Source organism: Saccostrea echinata, unplaced genomic scaffold (genome assembly GCF_033153115.1).
Source record: "Saccostrea echinata isolate AGI-Se365-2 ecotype Australia unplaced genomic scaffold, CSIRO_AGI_Sech_v1 ptg000022l, whole genome shotgun sequence".
Classification (NCBI taxonomy): Eukaryota; Metazoa; Mollusca; class Bivalvia; order Ostreida; family Ostreidae; genus Saccostrea; species Saccostrea echinata.
Window position 1 is genome coordinate 9,817,727 of NW_026889771.1, and position 23,287 is coordinate 9,841,013.

Here is a 23,287-nt window from a genome sequence, read left to right on the forward strand (position 1 = left end):
CAAACAATTTCATTGGGGGGGGGGGGCACTACCAAAATTCAAAAATTCCTTGACAAGCAAATAAAAAAAGTCTTCAAATGTTATTATTGAGGGGAGCATATAGTAACTATGTTTTCTATAGTATTCTATATATTGGCAAAATTATTGGGGATCACGCCCCTCCACCCCCCCCCCCGGTCCCCAGGGAAAAATTGTTGAAATTCCGAAACCTATATGCACATCTACAGCTTCCAAAATGAGATTGGGCTTTTGTGAAAAAAAAAACGTAAGAGGAGTTCAAAGAACCAATTATTTTTTGTTTTGTTCGTTTGTTTTTTTTTGGGTTTTTTTTTTTTATTTTTTTTAAATCTTTCTTTGACCCCCATTTGGCCCCCACATTGAAAATCAAAATTCTCAAATCTTAGTACACATCCCCAGGCTACTCCCAATTATACTCAAAAAAAATAAGGCCATTCCAGGTTTTTTCTCTGTTTAGTGTTCACCTTTTTAAAAAAAAACCTACCTACCTATTCGCAATAAACACACAAACCAAATAAGGAAACACAGACTTTATAGTCATAAAAATGATGTCATTCAAACGATTTTATCTCATTAATCTAGTTTTCTCGTAGAAAGATCTATTCTTTAGTAAAACCAATGTATTTAATGCTAACAATATACCTAATATGACATATTGTAGATAAATATTTAAAGAAATTGACAGGATTCAAAGATTTCGACCAGAATGATAAATTTCAGGACCCTGATTTTGTTTGGGTTTTTCTTCTGATATGCGGTGTCAAAAACCAAGGCGCACACAGACGCTAAACATAGAAAAAAAAACTTGGAATGGCCCAAATGGACTACTGCAAAAAAAAAAATGCAAGAGAATCTCGCAGGTTTTTGTATTAAAAAACTTTTGGCCCCCAGGACGAAAATTGAAATTCCGAAACCTTTTTTTGCACAACTACAGGGCACTCCCAATCATATTCCAAAATATGAATGCTATTGCAAAAAATGTAAGAGAAGTTCAGGGAACCAGGTTTTTGTAGAAAAAAACAACACTTTTTGACCCCCATTTGCCCGCCAGGGTGAAAATCGAAATTATTGCACGTCTACAGAACACTCCCAGTCATACTCCAAAATATGGATGGGCTACTGCAAAAAATGTAAGAGGAATCCAGGGAAAACCTGGGGGGTTTTTTTTTACCCCCATTTGGCCCCCAGGAAAAAAATGAATGTTTAAAATTCTGTTTGCACATGTTCAAGACACCAGCAATCATATTCCAAAGATTAGTTGGCTAGCTACTGCTTAAACATCGTCGCAAGCCACGGGTTTTGTGTCCATTCTATTTCCACAAACTATAATTCTCATTGAACAGACTCTTCTGATTCTCATCTGACTCTCTCCTCCAGAGAGGGACTTCATTGGTTATAAAAGCATTTATAAATATTCATGAGAACGAAAGAATTTCATATCACGCAGCCACTGGTTTGTGGAGATATTTACTCGGGTGTGCGTTATGACCCATGGATCTATTTTTAATATAATTATGTTATTTCTTCTTTCATTATAATTTCATTTTAATTTTTTAAAGAGGTTTACTAAAGTGTTGATCTATTTCGAATACAGGGGAAAGGGGGGATGTACAGACGAGCCAAACAAAAATGATAATCGCAAGTGCTGCTTTGTTTTACTACAAAAAAGTAAAGATTGAAAAACAATGTACTTAGCAGATTTTATAGAAATGTATCATCGAAAAGAAAAGAAAAAAATTAATTAATTAATTAATTAAAAAAAATAAATAAAATAAAATATTAAAAAAAATTATTTTTTTTTAAATCCGGAATTTGGTCCATTATATTTTATACTTTACATTTCCTCTTCGATATCCGATTTTGATCTTCCGTGTTTTCCAAATGATGAATATTGCCATATTTTCAATAATAGAGGGTACTTGCAGTTATGTCAGTCAGTGACCCCTTGTTGAAACGTCTAAAGGGTATGTAATAATACATTAGGGTTGTTCTTTTTCATAATAATTGCCGAAAGCGACTGATGTTGAAGATAAGTTATCCACCTCTTCAGCCAGTTCAGGTCCATTCCAAAGACTATTTCTACCTACGTAGCTACTTTTAGCTACCTAGGTATTTAAACCTACTCCAGGTAGCTATTTTTACCTACTTTTTGCTTTATTTTCATTTTGTGGCCAAACGCAGGAACGGTGCAATATGGTGAGCACAAAATTTCTAAATACAGTCACACTCAGGTCCAGTAAAATCAGTACATTTAGCTACGTAGCTAAAATTACATACCGTAGCTTTATTTACCTACCTCAGGTAGCTTTATTTAGCTATTTCAAGGCAACTTTTCACAATTTTGCTTTTTATTTTAAAAAGACAAAAAGTTCCAAGTAAACGTCTACTAATATTTATTCCAGGCATTATTTTAAAAAAAGCAATCTAAAGCAGAGATACTTTTAACATTGCTGCATTTGAACACTTTAAAGGAAAAGATGTATTTCCATTGCTTGAGTAACTGTATTCTCTATTGAGAAGTTGCTGGCTGAGAGTATTAAACGAGCCAGCAACTTCTCAATAGAGAATAGAGTAACTGTACACCACCTTGTGTGCGATGAGGTGTGGATAAGTATGATTACTTCACATTGTGCTCATGCAGGTTAACCAAAACTGGTTTTCTTTGTTATTTCACTCAAGAACTTACTGTTAGGCCACAAATTAACTGTTGTATATAGCCCCAAAACTTTTAGAACTTTGATTGCAATTGTGCAGAAAAAGACACATCTCCAAGAGTGATTTTTTCATGAATTGTTTTCAGATGAGTTCAAAGTTGAAAATTATCACTGCATCAAAGTGCAATTTTCTGTACTTTCTGGGAAAAATGCTAATTTATGAAATAAGTTTGATTTAGTAGCTAAATAAAGCTACTTCAGGTAGGTAAATAAAGCTATGTAGGTAGTTCAAGCTATGTGGCTAAATCCAGTGATTGTACCAGACCTGACACTGACGATGAATACGACAAAATTTTGGCAAAAAATGATTACTTTCTCACTCAACAATTTTGCATAAAAAAACTACATCCATTTTCATTTTTGGTAGCTAAGGATGAAATGAAGACTAAAATGACTCACAAATCTGTATCAATTTTAAAACTAATCTTCAAGAATTCTTATATGAAATGTTTTGGGGTGGTTTTTAAGAACCCTCTCTACACTGCACACTAAAGAGTTCTGATTTTATGGTATTTTTCTGCAGTTAGAGTGATCTGCCCTTAGATCTAAATTCCAATAAATAGAAACTACAGTATATTACTCAATTTGTAATCAATTCAAGTATTCCTAACATTTTAAAAGGCCAAGATAAATTAATTGAACACGTTATTTACATGTAAATTCTCCATGGAAGTATACAGCTGCGATTTCTGTTCACTGGTACTGTGCTGTGTTTGAAAATTTTTCCTGGGGGTAAATGCCACGTACCATATATTGAAATTAAATATATAAGCTCAATATTTACACCTTTATTCAATATAATTTTCTTGATGTCCAAAAAACATTTTTCACTAGTGTAGAGAGGGTCCTTAATGCATTTCCTCTCCATTCTCCACCCTCCAAAAATTTTCAAACTAACACCCCAAATTTTTCCATGCAAGTACACAAGATGATAAACAACAAGTTTGACCTGTTCTAAAGATGGGCCATAATTATTATTTAATATATTTTCAAAGACAGGTAAAAGTAGGTAGAAGTAGCTTCAAGTAGCTTTAAATCCCTAGGTAGCTATTAGGGATGTCAAAAATATTTATTTTCCTTAGTCGATTATTTGATTGCATTATTCGAACGGTAGTTGAATATATATTCAGAACATTTTTTGAAAATAAAATTTTATTTCAAACTTATCTGGTACTTGACGTATTTATAACTCAAAAACACACATTATCCACAGGACAGGTGCCTGTGATATTCTCTTAAAAAGTTAAATACTGTTTGTTCAATTTTTGATTGCCCCGGCAACCAAAAAAGTCCCTACAGTGTAAGCGAATTGTTTTAATAATTATCGAAGTGTCAAAACATGCCATACATTTGTACATTCTTAAAATAATAAAATATAATTGGTACATGGTATGAGATCAAGTCCAATTAATAATTTGCAAAGCCCAGTATGTTGCATAATTTATCACAAAACAACACAGGTAATAGACAAATAATTTTTACAGTAGTGAAGCATTTATAATTATTGTTACAGTAATTTCTACATGTATACAGTTTTGGTTGAGGAAAATATATTATAATTATGGACTGCGTTTGAAAAAATACGGTTTCTCAATTTTGAGATGAGAATTCCATCTTGTTTTCACATTTTTATGCATTAATTTATTCAAATGTCGTTTCGTTATTTGATCGTCGGTCCATTCGACTGATAGTCGAATAGTTGGCTATTCGTTGACATCCCTAGTAGCTATTAATAGCTACATAGGTAGAAATAGTCTTTGGACTGGACCTGTTCAATTGGAGTTCCATATTCCCCGAGTCCTAACAGCGGAAAACATGGGGCGTTACTCTCTAAATCATGTTTAATTTGTTTTTGATTTGAAACATCTTAAACATTTTTTTGTACTCTGAACAAAAAAGTGCAATCATCGGGTTGTACCATTGAATTATATCAGAGGCTTATATACTTAAACATTAAGTATATATGTCCCTGATTGAATGTATTAAATATTTGTGTACAATACGCCCTATGGATATAGCTCCATCACCTAGACACTTTATATGATAAGATATGCTAATGGTATTAAAACAATTTTATAGCTTTGTTTCTTGATCCCTTTTTTTTTTAAAACAAGAATGTAGGTTTTAACGATTGAACAGCTATTTGAAAAACATAACATAATAATAAGCTGTTTTTTAAATTCTTTTCAGGATTTGTTTTAGAATTCAGAACAAAGAATATTGTTGTAACAGATGATAATGAAGATCTAGCAAAATTATGTTGTGTGCTGGAGGAAATATTTCAAAAAGGAATTAAAAGTAAGTTCTGTACTGTAGGACAGAATACTTTTACGGTGGACTCTAAAGTAATAAATGAAAAGTCAGACAATGTGCTCATCTGTATTGTGTAATTCTAAATTATAATTTTTTTAATACCATTTCAATGTGAATGTCAATATCTTTTTCAGGAAAGAAAATAGTTTTTAAATATATGGCAAATTTGATTTTTTTTCTAGAATCCAGATGGTTTGACAAGAGTGACTTTTTCTGGTCTTGGGTGGCAAAAATACCATCTTTTTCAAAGGAAAGGTAATTTTTTTAAGTAAATATTCTTACCAAGGATTGCATTTTTTTTTTACAGGATTGTTGAAACAGTACCATGTAAATATATATATATGCAAACCCTTGATATATACCCTTCATATTATTTTTGTATTGTTGTATATACAGTATGTATTTTTTTTAGATGCAATCCAATACTTTCGATGGTAATTGACACTGTCAAAGACTCAAAGAAGGTTGGTTTTTAAAATTGCAAATTTAAATATGTTTCTAGTTTTTAAATCACCTGAGCAAAGACTCAAGTGAATAATGTCTGTCTGTCCATATATGTCTGTTAACTTTTTCCATTTTCTCCAGAATCAATTTCAACCAAACTTTGTACAAAGTATTCTTGGGTGAAGGGGCTCAGAGGGTTTTTTTCACATGAAGGACAGTCCCCATCCAAGGGCAGATAATCTAGAAAAGTCAGAAATAGGATGAGATAACTAATAAAAATCTTCTTCTTAAGTAGAGCAATAGCAAGGCCTTGGTCATGATGATTCGTTGTATTGATATGAAAGCATCTTCAGGTAATGTAGAGTCATATTTGTTTAAAATGTGGTCCAGGGAATAGGGTAAAGCTACAATAAGAGATCAGGTTTTTACACAGGAATATATTAGATTTGTTAAAATTATGGTCCCTGGGGCGTGGGTTGCCTAGAATGGGTATAAGATTTTTACATGGGAGAAAGAGGAACTTTAACAAAAGAACAAATTGGAGAGTAGCAGGGCAACACTAAATGTTACTGATATGCAAACATTCCCAAACCTTGTGGATTCAAGTTTGTTTGGAATCATGGACACTGGGTTTATGTTGGGGCTAAAATTAGGGATCAAATATTACAAATTACATCTACATGTATATAGGAGAAACATTTTCTCCATGACAGCAAGGCCATGTTATTCGTACTGATAATCAGAATCTTCCTGTAGTGTGGATACAAAGGTTAAGTCATGGATCCTTGAGGTTAGGTTGGGACCACAATGTGGGAGAAATTTTTCATGGGAATAAAAAATCTCTTAAAGATTTTTTTCTAGAGAACAGCAGGGCAAAGGTGAATCAGGTGAGCATTGTGGCCCATGAGCTTCTTTATTTATTTTGGATGGAACTTTCATTGAATAATTTAAAATCAAACATTAGTGTGTCATTGTAGAATGTTGAAAGATATATTTTGTTTTGCAGGCTTTGGGGGAGTTTCTTTAATCATTTTGAGTAATCATGGTTATTAATGCAGTGATTTCATTTTACATATGAATAATTGTGATTTGTGTGCAGTGAATCATTTGATTTTTTCATATTCCAGGTGACACATGATCTAGGCCGAGGTCGTTTATTTATCCGATCAGCATTGATGAAGAAAATGCTGACGGTACCAGTACAAATAATCTCCAAAAACCGACAGCTAGCTAAGGTATGACGGTATAAGGTTTATGTTTTACAAATAAAGAAACTTGCCAAAATATGAGTTAAGTTAGGGTTGCATTTAAGATCAAAGTGGCTACGTAACTGTATATAGAGCTATGATCTTGGAACAGCATGCTAGCCTACCCAATACATAGGGTTAAAAAGTGTTATTTCATACAGTGCCTTCAATAGACTTGGACTGCTACAGTCTTGAACACAAACAAGATAAGACACATTGGCTGTAACTAATTTGTTTTTAACATTTTCTGTTTATCAGTGTAGCCCAATATATTGATGCCATGAAATCTTGAAGCAATACTTCATAATACTGTGGGTATTTTATGAATGTTTGCTCCAGGCTCTATAAACTTTATTTTCTAAGCCAGGAGTTGAGATATTTTGGTCGCAAATCAGTTGATCTGCTGAAGGGAGTAGAGGTTTTAATGTACTTTGGCTGATAAATATTTGCATCCCTCACATTATTGCTTGGGAATGTTCAAAAGGATTGCAAAAGGATGGGTTCAAACAACAAAATATTAGCATCCCACCAATGATACTAGTGGGGTTTTTAAATTTTGTGGAGGCAGTCCATAATTCATATGCTATGAACTTTGTAGTCTTTAGACAGTAACAATCCTTTTTTTTTTTTATTTTCACAATAACTCTGTTTAAATGTTCAAAATATTGTACAATACCAGCAATGTCAGAAATAATTTATAATTATCAAATAAAAAAAATGTTTTAGATATTTATCACATTTACTGTAACAGTCTGTTTTGATTTCAACCTTTTGATTAGGTAAATTATAGATAATATAGTTTTGTGATTCGGTTACAGGAAGTGTATTATGAAAATGACAGTATTCTGGGGAACGAAATTCTTGCAGGTATGCTTATTAAAAGAACTAACGTTATTTTTTATTTAAAAAAAAGTCACTGCATTGTTACCTTTAATCTTACCTTCAAGTATATAGGCATTGTTAATTAAAAGCAGAATGTTAAAGAGGCTCTGTGATGCAATTTCAGAAAAATTGAAAGAAACAGAATCTTTACATGGCTCAGGCAAATTTTGTTCAATTCTTGAAAATACTAGGTTTTATGAAATTGCAGATTTCAGAACCTAAAAAAAATCTAAGAAATGATTATTGTCTGGCCCAAAATGAAAATATTGCTTTGCTTCTCTTGCCTGATTATACACTTGCACATTACCTCAAGTCCCAAGAAGAGGAATATCAGTAGACACAGATTTTGAAAGAATCTGTGAAAAAGATAATCTAGAACATTCTCTACCTTTGTATTCTTTTATACAAATTTTACACTATGAATAAAGTCAGGTGACATTGACATGTTATACAAAAGCAAAGATGAGATTGATACAACCTTTGTTATTCGTCACTTGCACTCATGATTGATTTACAATGCAGTTGTGGTTATCTTTTGATTTGATCCATTAGGTATCGTAAGAAAATTTTTTTTTATTATTACTCAATATGTCTCTTAAAAAAAATAACTTAGTATCATATTTCAAAAAAAAAGCATTGTATGTGTATAATCACTGTACTGTTATCTGTGAACTTTCAGAAATTCTACAGTCACTTTTGTTTGAGTTGACAGAGGCAAACTTCCAGCTGAGAATTCATGTAAGTTTTCTTGTATTTTTTACACAGATTTGCACAAGCTAGTGTTAAGCACTTGTTTTCATTAGTGATATCATAACAGGATCCTAAAGGTTGTAGAAATATTAATTTCTATCAAATTATACATCTAGTTACTGTAGAACACCAAAGAGTTGAAATTATGTGTTTATATTCTTTAATTATTGAATAATTCAAATATTTATCATTTTCAGAATGCAAGTTTCCTGGACAAGACATGGAATTTGCCTGTAAGTATGTGAATATACATGTAGATTTCAAATGGGGAAAAATAATTTTCTGGGAGGAAGGAGGAGGTGTTCCGGGACTGTCTGTCCAACATGGGTCTTGGTATAGGGCCAAAGCTTTACACAGGAAGATATTGATAAAAACCATCTCAAAAAGAGTACAAGTATGCAAGAATCCACATGTAGTTTGTTCTAATTTTGTTCCCAGATAGGATGTAGCCACAATCTGGGACCATTGTTTCACATAGGCATATAGACAGAAAATCTTTTAATTTCTTTTTGAAGAGCACTGGTACTAAAATTAGTCTAATTAATTATTTAATTAATCTACACTCACTGTGGTGTAGATTCAATTTATATCATGGCCACCAGGGTTTAAGTAGGACCACAGTTTTACAAAGGAATATATGGGGGAAGTTTTTTGGATTTATTTTTTTTTCTTAAAAACTTAATAATCAAATTGATATGAAATAATAATGCATATATTGTGTCTTTTACTTATTTTTTCAGGTATTATGTGAAAAAACAGGGGGTTGGGGGGGGGGGGGGGTTCATAGATTTATTTAAAAAACATAAATTAGAAGTATTCTTTCAAGTAATTTAAAAGAAAAAAGGCTAAAGTTAATCTGCTGAGATCCTGATGTAGCATAGATTTGAATACATGTATGTGCTTATATAGTCATGGTCCCTGGAGTCAGACTGGGCTCACACTTGGAGGACAGTGTTTTACACATTAACAATTTTTTAATCAGTTGCAATTTACATTTGATATTAATATACTAGAGATCTAAAATTTTGAAAACACGTTTAAATATAGGACCACAATAAGAGTTTAATGATACATATATTGATTTGTCAAAAGGAGAGGTGTGACCCCGATGAGCAATGTGGACCATGGGCCTGTTATTGAGTGATTTAGTTGTCAACTTTTTTTCCTCTTGTGTGATTTCAGATTTACAGGCAGTATGAACTTGTACCTTGTGACAACCTTGGACTTCATGTGCAGTGAGTATTTTAAAACACAGTTTTTAGGCACATTTTACTAAAATATGAAGTACATGCAATTTTCACTCAGAGATTTATTTTGTTTGTTTTCTAATTCATTTAATATTTTAATAGATACATCAATGGGTTTTTATTGGTGAAAGCTGTAGAACCAGGGAGTGTAGCAGAAGAAAATGTAAGTTTCACAAACTTAATACTGACACATGATCTTCCTTCCTGGCTTCTCACTCTGCTTCCAGACTGCTTCCTAGCTCCTACTCCATAATCTGCCTTCTAGCTCCTACTCCTTACTCTGCTTACTAGCTCCTACTCCTTACTCTGCTTACTAGCTCCTACTCCTTACTCTGCCTTCTAGCTCCTACTCCTTACTCTGCTTACTAGCTCCTACTCCTTACTCTGCTTACTAGCTCCTACTCCTTACTCTGCTAACTAGCTCCTACTCCATACTCTGCTTCCTAGCTCCTACTCCTTACTCTGCTTACTAGCTCCTACTCCTTACTCTGCTTACTAGCTCCTACTCCTTAGTCTGCTTCCTAGCTTTCAGACCTCTTCTAGTTCCTACTCCTTACTCTGCTTCCAAACTGCTTCCTACATGTAGCTCCTATTCCTTTGCTTCCACACTGCTTCTTAGCTCCTAATTCTCACTCTTATTACTAGCTCCTACTCCTTACCCTGTTTCCAGTCTGCTTCCTAGCTCCTACTCCTTATTCAGCTCTATCATCTTTTCCAGCTCAGCCCCTTCCTTTCTTTCTCTTTCCTTCTCTTCACTCTTCTTTCTTCAGACCCCTTTCTCATTCATAGTTTCTTTCTTCTAGACCTCATTTGTGACTCTTTTCTTTTTCCATTCCTCTTCAGTCTTTTTCTTCCCTGTTCATGATTCCTCATTCCAGATTTCCCCTCTTTACAGGATTTTTTCCCACTCCTTTGTTCCTCCTCCTTCTACTCTTTTATTCCTGGCTCTTAATGCCTCATGACTCCTCATAACTCCCTCATGACTCCCTTTTCCATCCTTTCTGACTCCTACTACTTGTGTAAAATTGTAATAACAAAAGTTTATATTCTCCATGTACGTTCTCCTTCAGGACAAAATCCATGCAGGTGATATTATTGATGAGCTCTGTGGTGAGACACTAAGAGGAAACAAAATGTCTGCTGTAAGTCAGGTTTTTTTTTTTTAAATTTTTACACACCGATTATGAAAGTTTGAAGAAATGAAATTTATTGATGTTATTTATGTGATAATGAATGTCATATATATACAAATAAATCTTTATTGATATGAAAAATTTACAGGCTCACAATATTCTGCAAAAATACAAAGGTCTTCCTCTGCATGTCCATGTAGTCAAGGTATGATTACATATTGCAAATGTAAACATGTAGAGTGTGAAAGTTGAAAACTTGATATCTTTGGTTGTTTTGTATGTTTGCCTTTAAAATTTATAGAAAAAAAAATTTCAGTTAAAATATTTTTAAGATTAAGAATTTCTCCTTGAACTCATGTAATATACTGTGTAATTTATAACAGATATGCTTCTATTTTTTTCTTTTATGTATACTCCTAGGGATTTGATAGCCAAGGTAATTTGTACAAACCAATACAACACCTGATAGAGGATGCAGACATCGACATCACCACCGCAGAAGAACTCCTACAGATCAAAAAGAGTTCCAGCAACGGCTACAAGAAACCACCGCATACCATACTCAGTGAAGAAGATGCCGAGGAGCTCCCAGTCCATGGCTCAGAGGGAGGGTATGCTACAAATAAAATACTGTAAACCAATTATTATATCCGACAACTCCTATTCTTCATTAGTAATTTTGAAAAACATCCCACAGTTATTTTAAAATTTTCATGACTGAGAAACATATTGAATAAACATACAATCAAGTAAATTGTCATGGTGAGAAATCTTTGTGAGTAAAATAAGGTCGCAAATTTCTAGCAGTTGAATAAAAGCTGGTTTCATGCAGGTACTGCACACAACCTTAGCTAACTCTCCCTGCAGTTTAATTTTTCAAAATAGTACAATGCAGCAAAAAATTACACTGTGAAAAATTTTTATATGTAATAAATATCAGGGCCGTGTCTAAGAACATTGTGGCTATGTAGAGCTACGTAGAGCTACAAAGATGCTATGATTTTCAGCATAGTTAAAAATGTTAGTACATGTATTAATACTAGATTTGCTTGAAGTGCCTATTTGCATATGATAGGAATTGTATCTCTTTTATTGAGTTTTATCAGCTTATCCTTTTTCAGGGCAACATATGAAGCCCATTATCTCGGCTATGTTCCACTTGGAATAGTAAGTATTTTTAATAAACCTCTTACAAAGGATTTAAAAAACTAAACTGCAATATATATCGAGATATATCACCAAATTTAGCTTCATTGTAGATATATTAGACAATTATAAGCTTAAAAAATTCTAATGATTTGAAATAAACAACCACTTAAGTTTAAAACTTAGGGGTAAACTTGGGTTTATTTACTATATACGAATTTTGTCAATATCAGTTACAAACAATAATGACATTCCCTTGTTAGGATGGAAGAGTGGTCAGAATTGAGGATTCTGTTCTGGGGGTACTGAGGAACCACACCCAGAGAGTGGTAAAGTTTGATGTTCTCAATTACATGTATATTGGGAATTTAAAAAAGTGTTGGAAAACAATACTCTGTGTAAAATGTGAAAATGTTCTGATGAATATAATTTGAATCATTTTCATTGGTAGCCCGTGAGGATTGAACTTACAGAGAAAGACGTACTGGTTGTTGACAAAAAAGATGACAAGGTGAGGTTGTTTTGACATATTTTTACATACCAGTACTCATAAACTGGAGCATTTGAAGCAATGCTTCTATATGTATTTATTATCAACTAACCTGAGCCAAAGGCTCAAGTGAGCTTTTCCTTCTGTCTGTCCGACTCTTTTCATATTTTAAACTTCTTCTAGAGTTCAAGTTCAAATCATGATAACCAAGGATAGGACAGGCCTGAATAGGGAATCAAAGGTTTTCATGGGAATTTTTATGGGAAAATGTTTAAAAATCTTCTTCTCAAGAACAACATGGCCATGATTAGTTATATACCTAAAGCAGGTATCCCCAGATAGTGCAGATTCAAGTTTGTTCAAAGCAAGGCTCTTGTGGGTGGGATGGGGCCACAATAGGGAATCAATATTTTGCATGGGTATACATGTATATAGAAAAAATTAGGGATGTCAAAATATTTAATTTCCTTAGTTGATTATTTGATTGCATTATTCGAACGATAGTCGAATATTCAGAACATTTTCTGAAAATAAATTGTATTTCAAACTCCACTGATACATGATGTATTTATAACTCCAAAACCCTTATACTTCAATCTATTTAAAAAGTAACATCAAAATTAATGCACCATAATGTGTGGATAGCATGATTATATGTAATAAATTTAGAAACCTAATCTCTATAATGTATGATTTCCATGTCAATCAAATTCATAAATCGGCCTGTATATGCCGTCCTTTTTTATTTTAATAAGCATTAAAAAAAATTGCCAGCCGATATTTTTTAAAGTTTATTATGAAATAAATTGGGGGGGGGGGGGGGTGTTAATCTCGCACTATCCACATGTCAGGTGCCTGTGAAATTGTTAAAAAGTTAGATACTGCTTATTCAATTATTGATTGCTCTGGCTATCAAAATGTCTTTAACACTTTAAAATGAAAGCGAATTGTTTTAATAAATATCAAAGTGTCAAAACATGTCACAGTTATGGTTTGTTCCTTGCGTTCGAATAATCTTAAAATAATAAACGATAATTGGTACATGATATAAGATCAAGTCTAATTAATAATTTAACAAACAAAGCCCAGTATATTGGTGGGTAATTTATTACAAAAACAACACAGGCAGTTACTGACAAATAATTCTTGCAGTAGTGAAGCACTATTAATTACTGTTCTTTCTATACGTACATGGAAAATCAACCTTTTTTTGTTGAGGAAAGACGGTTTCTCAATTTTGTGATGAGAATTCCATCTCTTTATCACTCTATTATATTAGATTTTAAATTTATTTTATATAATAATATTCAAATGTCATTTCATTATTCGATCGTCGGTCCATTAAACTGATAGTCGAATAGTTAACAATTCGTTGACATCCCTTAAAAAAATTCATTTTTTTTTCTCAAAAACTTCAAGGCCATGATTAATGATATGAATAAGCAAACATCCTGCGGTGATGAAGATTCAAGTTTGTTCATATTGTGGACCCAGGAGGGGTAGGAAGGGGCCACAGTAGGAGATCAAAGCTTTACATGAGAATGTACTGAGTATAGGAAAAAAATATTTTAAAAATATTCAGTAACAGCACGTCCATGATTAGTCTAATAAATGTGCAAACATCTTTATGTTGTGCTAGCAGATTTCAGTTTGTTTAAATTTTGGCCCATTTGGAATGTTGGGGATACAATAGGGGATCAACGTTTTTTTTATGGGAATCTATAGTAAATTTATGAAAAAAATTCTTTGAAGAATTAGCAGATCCACGCTAAATTGTTTTCATATTCCAACATTCCCAGGTTGTGTGCAATAAAGTTTTTTTTCTTTAAATTACTGACCCTAAGGTTAGGGTAGTGCTAAAATTGGGGATCAAATTTTACCTATTGCATGTATACTGGCAAAAAAATCTATGCAGCAGGAATGCCATATTGAAAACAAAGCATCCAAGTTTTAAGTTGTGTTATGTCATGACCCCTTGTGGCTAGGGTTGGATCACGACATGGGGACAGAATTTTTCATATGCATAAATGGGGGGGGGGGGGGGGGGGTTAAAACCTGAAGAACAGCAGGTCCAAGCAACTCAGGTGAGCTTTGTGGCTCATGGTCCTGTAGTTATCTAGTTAATGTGCACTTGATTAGTAGACAAAAAGCTGCGTGAAAGGCACTGAAATATGATTATTGATAAATTAAGTATCTCTTATTTGACAAAGGAGAAAATTAGTGTTTAATATCAAAACATTGATGTTTTTACAATGTTTTTTATATAGATTTTACTGCAGCATGGCTACACAGAAATTTCAGCTTGTGGTCGAAGGACAGACCAGCTCCAACATATTGCTTACATTGCAGGGTGAGTTATACTTATCCACACATGAATGAACTTTTGTTTGTAGTTCATGTTTATTTCTGGTTATTTGTTAATACATGTACATTGTATATGTATATTAATGAATTTGAGCTTATCTATAACTACAATGGTAAAAAAAAAAGATAGTGAATTTCTAGTTTATGCATGCATTTCTATGATTTCTAACAATGGAATAAAACACATGTTGTTTATAGCAAACATAGAGTAAAAACCTACTCATAATGAGGTCATTATTTTTCCTTCAGCAATAAAAATATATGGAAGCCATTTTTAAAAATATTTGTTTAAACAAAAATTGGGGGGGGGGGGGGGGAGATCTTTATAACTATATTTTACAGTACCAGTCTTTGAGAATATATTGATGGAAAATGGATTAACATAATTACAGTAAAGCAAGCTTACAGCAATCACATTTACAATGAATTGACTTTTACAGCGGAGTGATTTTTATTCCCAGTGCCTCTAAAATATATTGTGAACTTAATGGATATAATGAATTATGTTTATATAATGAAGCAAAATTGTCCATCCCTGGCACTCCATTATGCATATGTAAGTGTCTTATAACTGTATATTCCTTCACAGAGAAACAACATGCAGCCTAGCCAAAAAGTTCAACTGTTATGTTTTTGAAGCAAGAACAAATGAGGAGGTAAGGTTTTAAAATGCTGCATTATGTACAATTTAATCCACACACTGAAGGGTAGTCATTATTTTAAATAATCTCTCTTTATCTTTTCAGGCTCGATTTGCTCTCTGTGCCATTGGTAAGTTGCAGGATCTTGTATATCTTGAGTTTGGATAAATATCCCCAATTACTCTTGAATAATTTTAATAAAGATCAGGTTTTTTAAAATCATTTTTAGAGTTTCTTATGCATAATTATCCCTTACAGTTGCAACGGAGTCTGATAAAATTCATTTGGGATTAAATTTTTGGGAAATTTCAGTACTGTTGAAATAGTCATAATAATTTGAATATGCCATGAATAGAGCAAAACTGAACCCCCCCCCCCCCCAAAAAAAATCAAATAACACTAAACATCACCAAAACAAATAAACAATCTCTTTCCATGTGTTTGTAAATTGATTATCTTATTTCAGCTCAAGGTTTTGAAAGAACACACCTGCTGTTGTGAACAAAGAAAAACAATTGTGCTTCCACCCAAAATATATTTAAACTTTTTTCTATTTTTGTTACTTGTTGCTAGACTTGGTTGTGGTGTATTGTTATATTTTGCAATATTTAATCTTTTTATCTATTATTTTGTGAAAATGGTGCTTTTTTGGTTTTTGTTTTTGTTTCCTGTTATTAAAATGATTTATTGACATGGTTAAGAGAATATATTGACCAGGAATGTGTTTGATTTTACATATAATATAGATGTCAACTACTCTCCTTAAATGTGTACAACAGAACAAGCAAAGAAAAGTTTTCTTCCATATTTAGGTTTTTTTTTATTAAAGGTTGTCTGTTCCTGATTTATTTGCTTGCATGTATATTGTGTTTGTATTTTATCATTAATAAGAGAAGTATTCTGAAACAAAGCAACAGTTTTGTTAGAATCAGTTGTCTACTGGAGCTTAAATGACATTGCATTTATAAAGTTTATTCAGTGCTTGTAATCTGTCCTCAAATCATAGGAATCAATGCAATACCCAAGTCACACAATTTCACATTGTATTAAAGAACAAGCCAATGTTATGTATCTGCTGATAGAAGTTTTATTTATTTTCATATATTACAGAATTTTAATTACTGTATTATTTTCATTGATGAAATACCTATATATATATGTATGTGAAAAGCATTCATATGCTCAAAAACTTCAAGTTTTGAATAGCTGGCAGGTTTTCTCTAGTTGACAGTTGGTACATGAACTTTGTATTAACTAAATATACACACAATGGTGGTTGTAAACAACATACAGTTGAACTTCGTTATCTTGAACACAGATAACTCAATACCAGAGATATGTCAAAGTGAGTTGGCAGTCCCAACCACGTTTTTTTTTTTACTGTCCTTATCGTGAATCCTCAGATATCTTGGGGTTTAATCTTGGTCCTGTCAAGTTCAAGATAATGAGGTTTGACTGTAATATTTTCGGTTTTATGTCCTTGGGCTTGAAGGATCTCACTGAATCTCATATATGTACTGAAGTACAGTTATGCACAAGAAAACTTAATTTTCAAATATGTTTAACTTTTACAATTATGACATTAAATGCACTCATGATAAAAGGTTATGACATTTTTGTGGGATATTAAGAATATTCATGTAGCAATATTTCACTTTATATTAAGAATACGTGCACTGTTTATATGCTAGTATGAAGAACTATTGTTACATATTTTTTATATATTTAAATCTTTTTGAAATGTTGATGTTGTATTTTAATTGTTATATGAGAATCAATATTGAAGAAAATCTTTAAGGTGCTATAAATGTAAGTTATTCTGCAAGCATGAGGAAAAATATTCAAAATGAATTGGGGAGAAAAAAAATTCTTCCATAATCTTTTTTTTTACATGCAAGCAGATATTTCTTAAAAGTGAAGGTTGTAATTAAAAGTAAGAAAAAATTTGACTGAGCATTTAGTGAAGGAAAATAAGAGGCAGATCTGTTCAATTAAGCATATACAATGTACATGTACTTCAAACGTACCTGTAATTTTAGCACCTTTCCCTCTGCTCTTTATCCAATAATTCAGTGCTTGTACACACTAATTTATGATTAAAACTAATACATGTCCTTTATAAGGCTCAACCATGTGCCCATTTAAAATTATTTTTATCAGATGAAGAGGAAAATTGCACTAAATTTAGAGTGCACTACTGGTATTTTATGCATGTTTGCAGTACTTTATTTGATAAAATAAAACACTTAAGAACCAGTCCAAAAAATATCAGAAAATCATGCACAGATCAATTCAAAAATCTCTCTAATATAGAAATGAATCCATTTCATATTTTTACAGGATGAAGAAAGCATAATTATATATATTTTACAGACTTTCATTCGTATATATACATGTATAATTTTACATTTGTTTTCTGTACTCTAGTTGATTGATAATTCAGGTTTTTGAAGCTCATTTTATTGCAATCATTCTTAATTTTCCTAATTGAAAACAAGGATTTTATCAATTTTTTTACATTTTGGTAGTTTTATCTTGTAAGCAGAGACAATATTCTTATGCTGCAGACATTCATGAACAAAGATATAAACAGGTGACCTTTGGTATTTTAAACATTGATATATCAATTACCATGGATATTCGGAGTTGAACAGCCAGTAATTTAATTTCAAAAGGGGTGAAGGGAAATGGTATAAATTACAAATTGAACGAAAATAGACTGTTTTTGTTGTACTTGTTTAGTGCATTCATTTCTTCCAATTATCAGGCATTCCTATTGTTAGAGTTTTACTTGAGTTTTACAATTCACTTGTATCACCGACTTATAGTGTTCAACAAAATTTTCTTGTTACTTTATTTATTTTTGTTGAGGGATGACATGTATTAATTTATGTATTTAATTAATAAAATTTGTTACAATCCAGAAATTCTTGCAATGTTTAGTCCAAACACAGTTGAACTTCAGTATCTCGAACACGGATATATCGAATATCATGGATATGTTGAAGTAATTGGGAAGTCCTTACCACATATTTCTTATTAAAGTATTTTACCCTTGATATATCTATTCTTCGGATATCTCAAAGTTTTTTCTTGGTCCCATCGAGTTCGAGATAACAAGGTTTGACTGTACATATGATAGAGAACTGGGGAAGATCTAATAATATAGAATAGATCAATAATCCAAGTCAGTTACAGGTTTTGACAATACTTTGGACACCTAAGAATGCGGATTATATATATATATATATATATATATATATATATATATATATATATATATATATATATATATATATATATATATATATCCCTTCAAAATCTTTGATTGAATTAATTTATCTCCCTTTTATCTGTGATGTTTTATTCTAATTTTGGTTGCACCTGGCCCATGTGTTTTGGAAAAGAGGTTGAAACTTTTATATACTAAACAGGGAGACTTGTTTTGACAAGAACAAGATTCCCAGAGGACAAGAAATGCTCTTTTGATAAAATGTAGAACAGGCAACAACAACAAAATTAAATGATGTATAGGTTCCAAAATGCTTTAATTGAAAATGTCTAGTGATTCTAGTCCTCATATTGTGCTAGATGGGTATGTTACAACGCACTTTGAAAAATTACGCACTTTGAAAAAAAATTTCAAAGTGCGTTAATTTTGGGACTACGTTAACGCACTTTGAAAAAAAAATATTTCTTTTCAAAGTGCGTTAATATCGACTATATTAATGCACTTTGAAAAAAAATGTGCACGGCTTGGTCAATATTCTAGCAAATGTTAGGTATGATAATTGAACCTGGTTGAATAACTTTTCGGTGATGACGTCAGGATCTGAGATATAGACGTTTTAAAGATTTTTAGGAGTTGTCTTGTTTCCAAAGGTTCTCATAACTGTTAGAAAAGGGAAATGGGTCTTAGAAATAATGGAGGAATGATTGCTTAATAGCAGCGTTTCGTTTCTTTTTTCTTTTCTTTTTTAAAATTTTATCCAGTCTCTAATTAAATAAGTTCGGTAGATGTAGGTGTCGATAAGTGACTTAAAGCATCACATTTTTCTTAGGGAAAAGGGAGCAATTATGATTTTTCCATACCATGAAAATTCTCTCTCTCTCTCTCTCTCTCTCTCTCTCTCTTTCTCTCTCTCATCTATTTTTCTATCATATTCATCTATCTATCTATTGTGAACATATATGAAACAATGGTTGACTCATTTATTTGATAGTAAGAAAAAAAACCTTAGTCACATTACTCACTCGACTGAAATTTTTACCTCGTTCACTAATAACCTTTTCTCAAAAAAATTATGCAGTCAGATTACTTCTAAATCTGTAATTTGATATCATAAAAACGCTAGACATGTCAAATAATTTTAATACCATGCAAATGCATTTTTTCTGAGGAATCATTGTGGATACATTTTGAATAAAGGTTATGCGGCTCTCTTCTTTAATATAATAGGGTGCGTAATTTTTTTTTCAGGAAAGCTTATCTCAATTTTTTCATCTATTTTACATTAACTCAAATTTATTGAGAGAAAAAATATCAAGTACATACCAGTTATGTAAATACCTATATTTGTGTAGGAAAGATAGAGAGTTTGGCTGAGGGACTTTCTACCTGTTTTCTCCTCGTTCTCGATGAGGGTAGATCAATTCATCAGTTTTTCGGAAGAAATATAAAAAATTAATAGTCTATTATTAGAATCTAAGTCCAGAATTTTTGTTTTATACGTATTTTTTCAAACTGTGTTAAGTGTCTCCATGGTAAAAAAAAATGTTGATGTACACTCTTAACGCACTTTGAGAAAAAAAAATTTCAAAGTGCGTTGATTTTGTCCCAATTTTAACGCACTTTGAGAAATTTTTTCAAGTGCGTAATTTTTCTCAAAGTGCGTTGCCACATGGGTATCATACACAAATTAAAAACATCTAATAGCATATGGCCTATAGCTGCATATCTGTAGCTCACTGGTCTGAAAAATTGGGATGGACAATTTCTCGTTGTGCATTCCAATTTTTCAGATATATAGAATAGAAATATTTAGGGGCCAACCCTTCAAGTCTGTAATAGGGCCCTTTTGCAAAAATTGATTTGTTTGTTTGTCTGTTTAACGCCCCTTCGATAATTTTTCACTCATATTGAGACACACACATTATTAACATAAATATTCTTGCTCCAATGATATATAACAAAATATTACTCGTTAAAAAGTTATAGATTAAAGACTTTTGGCACCTCTGGACCCCTTACTTGAGGAATCAGTCCCTTCTTGATATCGTATATAAAAGAACATTATTTGTTCAATATGTTTTAACAAAATATTTGTAGTTAAGAAGTTATGGTAAGAATGTCTCCAAAATTCAGTCATACATGATTCGTGACCTAAATTTCGATCTCTGTCGTGCTTCCATTCAGGCACTTCCGGTAATTTTGAAAATCCAGGTGCAAGTCTGTTTTTGTTCAAATACAAACATAGTAAAAATTTGATATTTTAAAAATTATCTGAAAAGTTTTATCAAATTGGAATCTTTTCTCTATTAAAGGTCTTGAGACCACATTAAGTAAAGTTCCAGTTTCATTGCACAATAATACTCTCTCAGATGACTGCAAAAAATAAAAATAAAAAAAAAGAACTCAGATTTTCATATTCTTTTTTTTTATTTGATATCACATAGGAAGATTCACACAGATGTTAGATTTGATAAGTATATAGTTCAAAGTGATTGTACTATATACTTTTAAATAACTCAGCAATCCAGAGAGAAACAAGACTCCGTTTTACATAATGTTTACCTGATTCATAGAACTGTGAAGTAGTTATAAGATTTGATAAGCATAAGCTTCCATTGTTATTTCACTATAATATTTTCTAAGAAGGATGCAATAAGAAAGCTACTCAGATTTCAATGTGATTCCTTATATGATTCACTTTGTGAAGCATTAAAGTTTCACCGTGATTTCACTGCAATATTCTCAAAGATAGCTGCAAAAAAGACTCAGGTTTTTTTTTTAATTTGGTTTCAAGTCACATTGTGCATATTTGCATGTTATTATTTATTGGCTGTTCCACTGAAAAGAATTTTTGAAAATTGCTACACATAACTCATAAAAACTCGATGAAACATACATCATTTATTGCAAGTAAATAAAGAATGAAAATTGTTGTTTAAACAAATTAAACACACATTAAACATCAAAGGAAACAGTACAATCCCCCTTCATTGTTTTCTTAAAACTTCCCAGGAAAAGGTACATAAACAATGAATTTTTTTCCAATACAAAATATTATTTTAAGTCTAAATGTGAATGTTAGGAACAGTGCGACATTTAACTCCGGACACGACATAGTCCGGACTTTTTACTACCATTTCTAATTATGTTATCCAAAAAAAATTTATAGTAGTTGGTGGGATTTTTTAGCAGTATCACATGCTCTCATGTTGAACTCACAAAGATCTCTAGTTTAAAAAATATTAAGTCCTAAATATCAGAATCCCATGGGATAATGGTGGGATTTTCAGTCCTAACAACTATCCCACCTTTCTCCCATGGGAGAAAAAGTATCAGATGGGATAATTTCTCCCATTAGGATATTTTCTCCCACAAATTTGTTCAAATGGGATAAATCCCACGGATACTGATCAGTGGGACATTTTCTCCCATTCATTGTCAAACATGGAATAAATCCCATAGATTTTGATATGTGGGACATTTAATCCCATAAATATTCAAATATGGGATAAATCCCACATGTAAGTCATGTCACTGACCGATATTGCATCGTAAGTACAAGTTTATTATCAAATTAATAGATATACATATATAAGACAATGTGATTTCTAGTCCTCATTTAATGTAGGACCAAAAAATTCACAGATATTCACTTACAGATGGCAGGTTAATACATATCTTTTTTAAAACAAAAACTGTTATTGAAGTAGATATAACATCTAGGATGATTTCTTATTGAAATTCATTAAAAAACATCTAAGTTAAACATGCTTTTCCTTACCAGTGCACTAGCTAGTTGTAAAGTAATATAAAATCAACATCCTAATGTTCATGTCTTCCATTACTTTGATATATATTTTAAAATCATGGTTACAGCAAAACAAGACTAGAAGAAACTTGAACTTAATGATCAGGATGTTTATTCATATACCACATTTTCATAATTCATAAATAAATCCCCACTCCTCTTGGATCCCCCACCCAAAAAATTGGACCCTTCTATCCACCCTCAATTTTTTGAATCCACATTACTCAGTCATATTCAGTTTAAAGTTTGAAGTCATTAGATTTACTTTTTAAAATATTTATCCTCATAAGATTACATTGTAAAACAATATATCATTAGAATAAAGTTCCTCTCTCTTTGGATCCACCACATAAAAATCTATATCCATGCATTCCCAGTTAGTCAAAGATAATGCATGCATGTACATGTATGTTCTTTATATTCAATGTCTGCATGGATATTTTTTTTCTAATTAAGGCAAATAAAGATTAATTGGATCCACCACCTAAAATATCTAATCAGTTCATTGTTCACTGACAGAAACTGTAATGTTATATAGCAGTTGAAAGTTACTGTTTAAACTTAAAAACTACATTTAATTTTTAGTTTTAACAATCCGTCCATTTATTCTATTGGATCCACCACCTAAAAATCTGGATACCTCAATTATCTCAGTCTGATCAAATGTCGAAAATTACAGCAGATTCAAAAAATTTTGAAGGGAAATACAAATAATTAAAACAAGCAATTGAAAGAAAAAAAAATCTCAATTTCTACTATAGGTTCTGAACTCAGAAGACTTGAATTTGCTCCATCCATTAATATCACCCTATGTATAAATATTAACCTCAGCTGATAACTCAAATTCTTTCAGTTGAA

General features: G+C 31.9%; 1 protein-coding gene across 2 annotated transcripts; it reads left to right on the plus strand.

Annotated features, from left to right (window-relative positions):
* Positions 1-1,887: 1,887 nt before the first annotated feature.
* LOC133190890 (uncharacterized) lies at positions 1,888-17,580 on the plus strand. 2 transcript variants are annotated; one of them, XM_061326569.1, is made up of 20 exons: positions 1,888-1,982; positions 4,923-5,030; positions 5,228-5,300; positions 5,458-5,509; positions 6,617-6,724; positions 7,555-7,603; positions 8,298-8,356; positions 8,566-8,601; positions 9,551-9,603; positions 9,718-9,778; positions 10,686-10,757; positions 10,897-10,953; positions 11,169-11,359; positions 11,870-11,915; positions 12,158-12,223; positions 12,346-12,405; positions 14,652-14,734; positions 15,338-15,404; positions 15,495-15,519; positions 15,856-17,580. In XM_061326569.1, exons 1-20 carry the CDS (start codon positions 1,946-1,948, stop codon positions 15,888-15,890), a joined length of 1,338 nt encoding a protein of 445 aa, XP_061182553.1. In that variant the 5' UTR covers positions 1,888-1,945; the 3' UTR covers positions 15,891-17,580. The 2 variants fall into 2 exon arrangements, with proteins under 2 accessions (XP_061182553.1, XP_061182554.1); XM_061326570.1 differs by lacking the exon at positions 15,495-15,519 and having other exon boundaries at positions 15,338-15,429; positions 15,856-15,916.
* Positions 17,581-23,287: the final 5,707 nt, after the last annotated feature.

Coding starts and splice junctions, on each gene's coding strand:
- LOC133190890 (XM_061326569.1), top strand. CDS start 1,946: ATGTCAGTCAGTGACCCCTTGTTGAAACGTCTAAAGG. Junction 1,983..4,922: donor CTTGTTGAAACGTCTAAAGG/GTATGTAATAAT, acceptor AATTCTTTTCAG/GATTTGTTTTAGAATTCAGA. Junction 5,301..5,457: donor CCATCTTTTTCAAAGGAAAG/GTAATTTTTTTA, acceptor TATTTTTTTTAG/ATGCAATCCAATACTTTCGA.